A 10,347-nucleotide genomic window follows, 5' to 3' on the forward strand; every position below is an offset into this window, starting at 1 on the left:
CATTGAAAATCACGGTCGGGAGCAAATGAGGTTCGACATAAAGAGTGCGCTGTTTCGCATGGGCAAAAAATATGGCATAAGAAACGATCGATGATGACGTGGATGATTTGCTGATGTCATCATTTGAAGACGAGGTGAGCATGTTTTCCGCAAGAAGCGTGTTATGAAAATAGTGCATGAAACATTGACCTGTTAATGATGTATACTCGAAAACAACGTATGTTTTTTTAGATCTATTTACTCTACTATGTCACAAAACATAAATTAATATGATTTACTAGTAATTAGAAACGTGTGCTTTAAAGGGATATTTTCACGTTTTGTCAAATTGACAAAATAAAAAAAATGTGTCAGATTCGCACATTTTTGTTGTAGTTATGATATATGTGAGTTAACAGTAATACTAAACATTGATTATTCCATAAAATATCAATTATATGTGGCTGGGAACGAGACTTTGACCCTTTCGGCGCTGACGTCGTTAACGAGAAATAACGTTGCAAAGTCGTGACAACTTTTTCGCGCAATTTTCACACGTTTTTACTGCGATAAATATCTTATTTCTTTTATTTATTTTCCGAAACAATCTATGAATTACCCAATCAGTGATTATGTTACGGTTTTTATACGAAAACATTAGTATAGTTTAACCATAGCTGATTTATAACCCATCGTACACTACGGCACCGTGTGACTGCATCAATTAATGGATAAACTTCCTGCTTACAAAAAGGTTAGTTTTTCTTTCTTTTTTGTTGTTTTTCCGTCAAATAATGTGAAATTAGTCGGTAAAGGATGTATCCCATATAAATTTAACCACGTCTAGTGTTTATTACCACTGTTAAAATTAGTTTGGCTCTCGATTCATGAGTATATGCGATAATTGGAATTTTCACCCGGAAGTTGTCAAAAAATGTCGTTTGGTTTTGATACAATGATAGTTTATGTTATGTGAAGTTTTCATAAGAATGATGAGCCAAACTAGTGAAATGTATTCCCAAGAATCTACAATTCCATACGAATTGTCACAGACTGATGACGTATTTTTAAATGAACTTGCACAAGTTTATGAGTTATACCACATTGGCCATGAATCTTTTGCAAAATCAAATGATAACTTGACAGTTTTCCAATCCAATTTTGTACAGGTTGAAACTTGTGATGTAGATTTGGGAAATCATGCAAGTATTTCATTTGAAGATGTTGATGATCATTTTGATGATTATGATGGTGATACATGTGATCAGGTTGATTGCTTACTTTATGATGACCACATTAAGTGTGGCGAATCCGAGTCTGACCAAATACAAATGGATCACAAACAGAATGACATTAGAAAAGAAGATCAAAAAGAAGCAGAAATTATTTCAAATTTCACGCGTGAAACATGCCAGTGTATTGTCTTTTATGGAAGTAAACCATGTTCAACAATAGTTGGTGTTGATAATCTGCTAGAAAATAGGACCCAATGCCAGGAACTGTCTTCAAGAGAAAAAGAACTTGTAGTTAAATCCCAACTTTGTACCCAAAGAAAAAATAGTACTTTTACATCTGAAAACAAAAAATCTAAAAAGTTGCGAACGAGACCGTCTCAGAAATATTTTTTCCATGGTCAGCAAATTTGTAAGAAAACTTTCTGTTTTGCATTTGCAATTTCTCAGTCAACTTTGAAAAGAATGAGTAAGTCTTATGACATGTATGGCCTGAGTGTCAATGAACATGCTAATTGCAAAACAACACCTGCCCATGCACTTTCATTCGACGATACTACAAGAATAAAAAAAATCATTGAAGAATATGCAAATAAAAATGCATAACCTTTGCCCGGACGACTGCCTAATTGTCCAAAGCAGACAGTTTTGCTTCTTCCATGTGACAAAAATGTAACTGACATTTATGACTTATACATGAAGAGTGCAAAGGAAGCAAACTATAGAGTTGTGTCTTTAAAAACATTTAGAAACAAATGGAATTCATTATGCCCCCACATTGCAGTAGCTACACCAGCGACAGATTTGTGTGTAAAAATGTCAAAAATTCATGGGCAAATTAAAAACCAATGCTCATCTGTCAGATGAAGAAAGGCACAATGTACTAAGTGACTATACATGTCATGTTCATAAGGCCAACCGGCAACGCCAACTTTTCAAGGACCCGGTTCTTTGTAGTAAAGCTGTGTGCAGTACTACAGATGTCACTGAAGGTCTTGAAAAATGAGGATTTTTTAATAAACAAATTTTATTTCCATTATAAGTTCATAAATTGTAAATTAACTATTCAAAAATATGTTATACAAATAAGGTACCTCATATGAGGTACATTTGTGCTTTGTCCTGGAAGATGAACCGCAGCATTTTATGCATTTTGCCATGAACATGCTATAGCTTAAATGTTGAACATTCATTTATATGGTGCATCTAGCTGTACATGTTGGTAAACAATTATAAAAATATGTATATATAATAAAAAATGTCTAAATAAATTGATTCACTTAATACAATTTGGTTCATTTTGTTAACAGGTGCAGAACCATGTTCACTAGATGCCACACTTCACTACTCATGGGATTTTGCCCAGTGTGTACACTACCCTCATCACGCCATGCAAGTGGGGCCAATCTACTTTGCGACACCAAGAAAGTGCCATGTGTTCGGGATGTGCGCTGAAGGAACAGGTATGTTATTGTAATTATCAGTTTTATATATCTTCACAATATGTAATAATAACTAATTGTAACTACATTGCACTACTATAAGAAAAACATTTGTTAATATACTGCATTATTTAGTTGTTGTTTTTATGCCCCCGAAGGTGGGCATATAGTGATCACACTGTCCGTCTGTCTGTCTGTCTGAAATTCTGTCACACTTTGCGTTTAGGTTTCGAAAAAGTGCAAAAACACTTTGCGTTTAGGTTTAGAAAAATGTGGAAAAAGGAGGCATATGTCATCCTTTGCTGACAAGCCTTGTGTATATTGTAATTAAACAATACAAGTGTTTTGCACAAACATTAAGTGAAAATCTTGTATGCATGGCGTATTAAAATATAGTCTTTTTTATAGTTTTTATTTGTAAAAATTATTTTTATGTACATAAAACAATATTACAGGAATACAGAGATTCTATATGATTGACGAGTCAGAAATGCCTGGGAAAGGTGGCGCTTGTGTCACAAGTTTGGTGCACCACTTTTTTTCTCACTTTGGCGCTGGAGAAAAACACGCAGAGGTAATTTATTGCTATATATACTCTGAGATTAACAAAATAATGTTTTGTCTTTCTTTTCATTGGAAAGATTAAGTAAATTTATACATAGTTGCTTTTGTAATAATTGTTACTTTAATCTATGTTTTTGTAATTACTTTAAAATATTAAAGTAATTAAAACTATTATTTCATTTTGTTGCTGGACATAACATAATTCTATTTCCATTAATTCATAAATGTTTTCATAGGTGTAGCAATAATCTCCATTTAAATATATATTAATTATTTTAAACAAGAAATGTTTATTTGCAGATTCACTTTGACAATGCTGTTGGGCAGAATAAAAACAACACCATTCTGGGCTATTGCATGTGGAGAGTGTTGACAGGTAATAAAACGGTCATTGTCTTACTTTAAAATATAACCATTTAAAAAGTATAATAATGTGTAGTGTGTAGAGACATTTGAAAAGGTTTGTGTTTAGGTCCACTTTATTTCTAAAGTATCAAAGCTATTGCTTTCATACTTGCAGCACTAATCATCTAATAAATGACCACACCCCAACTATACCCCCCTCTTAACCCCCCCCCCCCCCAATTAAAACATTTTATGTTGTTGAAAAATCCTTTAAAAAAACAAATATTTATTTGTATTATTTTATTTTTGAAAGACTGTCCAACCATCCCACCCAAGAATCCCCCCATTTCATTTTGGAAAGATTTTACTAAAATTGCCATAACTTCTTTATTTATGATCAGATTTGATTCATACTTTGACAAATAGATGAGCTGTCTAGGCGGTGCTCTTGTTATACTATATCAATTACAAAATGTATAAAGCATATTGAAATGAATCTTTCGAGGTTGTAACCTGAAGAAAAAGATTATAAAATTGTTACTGTTTTTTTGGAATATCATTGCAGGTCTGCATGAGTCTGTTTCCTTGAGTATGATGCTTCCGGGACATACCAAATTCACGCCAGATTGGCACTTTGGTGTGTGGAAAATAAAATGGCGCCAATCAGATGCTGAATGTATGGAGGACATTGCTTACACAGTTAAAGCATCTTCTAGGTCCGGGCATAACATTCCGCAACGCGTAAATGATCCATCTAGACCGGTGGTGTTTTTGAACTGGAAGACATTTTTAGAAAACTATTTCAAACTTTTAAAAAACATCACAAAATACTACCACTTTCGTTGCACTGCGGATGAGCCAGGGGTTCTCATTTGTCGAGAGTTCTGTGACTCGGAGGAAGTAAGATTTAATCTTCTAAAGGCAAGACCCGAGGCAGGCTGCCTTCCAACCGTTAAGTTTATCCCCCCTCTAGATCATCTGAGGCAGTGGTATCTTTACGAGAAAATTGCACCGTTCTTTATCAATGAAGTTGCCAGAGACATTGTGTGTCCCAAACCATCTATTCCAAAGTAAAAAATGTGAGAGCTTGTTATCCTTTTAACAATTGTTCATTTTCTCAAATTGTTGTTCTTGCATTATACTTATGATAAACTGTTTTCTGATTAGTATTCATGACTACAACATTTACATGGTATTGTTATTTGTATGACAATTAGCTGAATATCTTATTAATAGTGTGTTTCTTTTATTGAAAGTGACATAGCAATCAATAATCAAAAATAGTTTATGGGCATATATAAGCTGAACTGAGATTTTTAATAATTAACAACTCACTCAGTGATTTCACTATAAAATATTCTGTACAGTATGATTATTACATTGTATAATATGACTGGCATGTGTTCAAAGATAACTTAAACTGTTGTAGTTTGTATTGACATCAAAATGTGTGATGTAAACATATGTGTTCATATTATGTATCTATTATATTTTACAAGTAAACGAACATATTTTGTTGTGTAAAGTTTAATCTTTGGTGACGTTTACCATTGAATATTGATGTGCTTATTGCTGTAATTTTCTTTTATTTGAAAATCATGTTTTTGGACCTCTATATATGAAATGGGTTGATATTATTTTCTATCTACACTTATGGTCAATTTCATTGTTGATAACAGGTACAAATGAAATTGATAATTTACTGTTTCCATAGCAACTGTTAACTTAATTTAATTTGAATAAAATACAATTGCTAAATAAACCATGTATGGCAGTATAGATGCTTAACAAAAATTCAAAATGTCAGTTTTTTTTTTCATTTTAGTTTCAAGTTCGTTGCTATACAATATGTTCAATTTCTGAATACACCCCTATTTTCAGAAAATGTTCATACATTGATTTTACTATAAACATGTTGGTAATGTTTAATATCTGTCCAGAAGATATTTTGTTGATGTGTTGTTATTCTGTGTCTTAAATTCTTTAAAATGACAATACATTTGAAAAAAGAACAGTGTCTGTTTCCATGGCAACAATGAGCGTTTAATGTTTTATAATAATACAATTAATTATGTAAGTCATAGTTAATGACTGTCATCACCATACACACACAATTGAGTGATTATCAACAAAAACTGATCAGCATAAAATGAACTAATACTGGTAGAATTACAACGTCATTTCGTTGTATTGAAACGTCATTTCGTACAAAATCGCGCAAATCAGTGTTTCTGACATGCAATACAAAAAATGACATAACTTCGTCAATTTTAGGAATTCAATGCTCAAATTTCAGATTTTGATTTTTCAGATGTAGCACTTTCATAATATATGCTTAACTGAAAAAGTCATTTTTTGACCAGATGGGTCAAAATCTCGTTCCCAGCCACATATGCATCTTTTGACGATTTAAAAACTGAAAATAATAAAGCGTTGCAACGCAAAACGATTGAATAACTTGAATAGTTTTCTTGTTGTCGTTTTTTATGGACACTGCTTATTGGATTGCTTATATAAAGTATAAAATACATCACACTCATTGTATGAGCACGGATGATCCAATGGTCTAAGCGTTAGACTTTTACTCCAGGGATTAGTGGTTCGAGCCCAGTTAAGACTGTGTGTTTTTTCTTTCTTTAATTTTATTCTTGATTTACCGGAGCTTTTTAGATCCAATGTTTACATTTATCAATATAAAGCATTTAATGACAAACTTCAATACATTCCAAAATCTGTGAAATGTTCCCTTGAATTAAATTGTATAAATCTTCTACCACAAAGATGGAAACAACTGCGCCGATGGTAATCCAACGATGACGTAAGAGACATGGTTGTGGTAGAGAGCAACTTATAGGAGGAATTCAATAATTTTTGATAAACCGATATGGAGTCGACTCTCACATACATATGTAAAACTGGAAACGGAAATGCAATACAATAATTGAGTGTTCTATTTCAGTTTTATATACAATATCGTAACAACAACGAAACGACATAAGGAAAAAGAATTAGCTACATCTCAAATTTCATGACGGAATAGGGTGGTTGTAGGTTTTTATAACACACAAATTAGCAAATAGCAAACCTAGATGCAAGGTAGAATTGCAGGTTTAAAATGCTCATGCTGTCCGAGAAACCCACCACACACAGGCCCCATTCCATCAAGCGCGATTAGTTCCACATATTACAAAAAGACTGTGTTTGGTGCCTGGAATGAGTACCACAGTGTACCCCTTCGTCCGGAAGACAAACATCTGACTGCATTTATTACACCGTGGGGAAGGTACTGATATCTCAGCGCTCCACAGGGTTTTATGGCTTCCGGAGATGGCTACACACGGCGATTCGATGAGATTATCAGCGACATCGTTAACAAGGTAAAATGTATTGATGACACCTTACTCTGGTCTGACGGTATCCAAACACACTTGTTTTAGAAATGTATCTGGTTAGAAATTTGTGGAAAGAACGGTATAACACTTAATCCGGATAGGTTTGTCTTTTCGCAAGATAGTGTGGACTTTGCTGGTTTGGTCTGTGTTCTACCATGTTTGTGAAATATCTAAACCATTCTCGATTTCCCAAGACCATAGAACATCATAGATGTATGCTCACGGTGCGGTCTTATCAACAGGTTTTCCTACGCGTTTAGTATAACAAACCGGATGTTTCATTTCGTCACCTATTTAAACAAGGTACATCATTAACATGGGCCTCACATTTAGAAGATAAAGTCCACGAATCAAAAGCAATGATCATCAACGAGATTGAAAATGGTGTGCGCATATTTGATTCGACTATTCAAACTTGCTTAGCCGTTGATTGGTATAAAACTGGTATAGGGTCCTGGCTCTTTCAGAAATATTGTGAATGTGCTAGAGACTAAACCCATCGATGGGCTTCTGGCTGGATAACCACTGTATTTGGGGAAAATATTTACTAGTGCGACCTCATCGCGGTATTCACCGATTGAGGGAGAAGCTTTGGTTGTGGCTGATGCTCTTGAAAAGCTCATTTGTGCTCGGATGCAATAATCTTATCATTGCTGTGGACCAATCTTATCATTGCTGTGGACCATAAGCCCCTCATAAAACTATAAGCAGACAGACCCGATGAAAATATCTCGAATGCTCGACTCCGAAACTTAAAAGAAAAGATTACTCGTTACAAATTCTAAATGCTGTATATACCCGGTGCGTACATCGAGCACCATAAGCCGTCTAACGCAGCTTAGCAGTAGAAGCAGCATATGGAAATAATTGATGACGTGGTCGCAGTCCGTTTGCACTATGATTTCTGACTCTACTCTTCAGTCGTCAGCTCGGTTGAAAATTTAAAATGGGTAACGTGTGACAAAGTGTGCATGTTCTTATCAAATGACAAGAACATGCACCAATTATTAGAGATTACTGAGTCAGTCTGATCTTCCATCCTCTATACGAAGCTTCTATGGGAATAGAGACTAGTTATCTACGTTTGACGTTGTCATTATTTACAAAGATCGACTGGTGATTTGCCCTTCACCGAGACAGAATATATTAACATCGCTTCATTCTGCACACCATTGTGTCACATCGATGATCTAGAGCGGAACAATCAGTAGCCTGGCCGGGAATCAAAGCCGACATAATTGATATGAGGAAGAATTTTAAACACTGCAACAGAATGGCACCATCTCAACCGAATTCGCCCCTGACACAATTGGTGTACGCTAAATACCCTTGTCAATGCATATGTGCTGACTTCTTTCATCCTAAAAGTCTGAACTATCTTGTGATAATCGACATATATTCAACTGGCCGATTGTGGAAAAGTCTACACATGGATCAACAAGTCTCATTAACATTGAGAAAAACGTTTGTCACTTTCGGAATACCAGATAATCTATGTCAGATGGCGACCCGGAATTTACCCCTGTGTCAACTCTGGATTTATTAAAATCTTGCGGAGTACACCACAGACTGTCATATGTGACATGCCATACCAGTTATTGTAGAGCGGAATTAGTTTTTCAAAACATTTAAACGGACGAAGGCTGAAACGACTGGGCCAAATGGCGAGTGCAACAATGAACGCGCTATCCTACAGTACTGGAACCCCCACACAACTTTTACCAGCTCTGTGTGTTTGCAATCGTGCCGTAAAAGACGGTATACCCATTATTCCAGGCCGCTACTTTATTCATGAAACATGCCAAAACACCGTAAACCTGCGAGAAGCTGCTCTTAGAAACAGACATATGAAGGTCGGGAAACGTCCCGGCGCGTGCCACCAATGAAAATTGGTGACTTTGTTATGATTTAAAATGAGACTGGTCGTATACCATTAAAATGGGACAAACCAGAACAAATTCCACATATATACATACATGCAATACAAGTAGTAGGCTAAGCACGATTTCCCCCACGAAACAGGAAGTTCCGCCGGATGTATACGTCTGCGTATCCACCCTCAATTCGACCGATGATTCTCACTGATTTAGATGGCGTTTCCATACCCGTCCATAAGTCACACACTTATCTGTCGCCTCTTCAGCCGATTCCTGCCCCTTGACCCGTATCTATGGACATTTGCCATTCTGGACCCCCAGCTGATAATGTCAGGTTTCATATGACATAGCTTTTGATATTAAGCCCCTGTGTGACAATCAACATTTCACCTCCGACTTCTCCTACTCAAGTGGCTCCGAAATCACTCACAGTAGCTCAGCTTCAATCAGTGCGTCAACTATGTGTACCATCAAAACCGGAAACACCGACAGTTGCGATGCTAACTCCCACACCTCCACGACGTTCATCAAGATCGCGTGGACCATTTTTTCATGGATTATGTGCATTTCATAATGGGGCATATATGAAGAACTGTATTTTTGCAAATATTCGAAGTTATTGATATACATTTGCAAAAATCTTTAGTGCATACAAGACAGTTTTGCTTGCAGTTTGCAGTAAAGATGAGGGAATAAATCCTTGAATACGTCTGACATCGGTGCCAAAATCTCACGTTGCGTGCTGCATAACCGTGTTCATAATTGCTGTGTACATTGAATCCTGATGTATTTCACATGCCATACGCATCGACAACTTTCCTTTATGCACTAGTTTAACTTATTAAGAGAAATTGTTTTTAAAAAATCATTTGAAATAAAGAACCACTTACCGATGTTTCACATAAATTAAAGTTTATTTGCGAGCCCCAAAAGGTATCGTGATCATGCACCCTGTAAAGCAGTTAACTGGAATGTCTTTCAATGAATGCGCTACATGTATGACGAACATTAAACCGTTCTCTTAAATCTGGTTTTTACTAATGTGCAATTCTTTATACAAAAGTACGATAGTAATTTAATCCTTTATGTAAGACACTTGTAAATGATACAATACATCCAATGTGATTAATCATATGCGTATGCAATCACATTATTTAATCATTTTGAAGTATGGAAGCGATCAGACTGGTAATGTTTTAAGTTGTCGCGATTGTTTTAAAGTGATAATGTAAGTTTCATCGATATGGCGTTAATACCAAGACAAGACAAGACAAGACATATTTATTCAGACTTGCACAGTGTACATCGTCTAAACACTATAAATTTCACAATCAAATATGTCACAGAAATAAACATAGTAAAAATATAAACATAAGCAGCATCGTATACGGTTACGAAAATTCAAGGTAAAATATTCTTTTAAATATAAGGGATAACTGTTGAAGTTAGGTAACAACATTAGAAATATTATTTCTTAAAATCATAGCATCTTTTACAAATTTTGCTAATTTAATTA

At 35.2% G+C, this 10,347-nt stretch overlaps 1 protein-coding gene across 2 annotated transcripts; it reads left to right on the forward strand.

The window, feature by feature from the left end:
• Positions 1-337: 337 nt before the first annotated feature.
• LOC127874303 (uncharacterized) lies at positions 338-5,574 on the forward strand. Of its 2 annotated transcripts, none has more exons than XM_052418547.1 (5): positions 338-733; positions 2,522-2,674; positions 3,109-3,227; positions 3,518-3,593; positions 4,128-5,574. In XM_052418547.1, exons 2-5 carry the CDS (start codon positions 2,602-2,604, stop codon positions 4,634-4,636), a joined length of 777 nt encoding a protein of 258 aa, XP_052274507.1. In that variant the 5' UTR covers positions 338-733; positions 2,522-2,601; the 3' UTR covers positions 4,637-5,574. The 2 variants fall into 2 exon arrangements, with proteins under 2 accessions (XP_052274507.1, XP_052274506.1); XM_052418546.1 differs by lacking the exon at positions 338-733 and adding an exon at positions 758-2,203.
• Positions 5,575-10,347: the final 4,773 nt, after the last annotated feature.

The sequence above is a fragment of the Dreissena polymorpha genome, chromosome 3, assembly GCF_020536995.1.
Source record: "Dreissena polymorpha isolate Duluth1 chromosome 3, UMN_Dpol_1.0, whole genome shotgun sequence".
Classification (NCBI taxonomy): Eukaryota; Metazoa; Mollusca; class Bivalvia; order Myida; family Dreissenidae; genus Dreissena; species Dreissena polymorpha.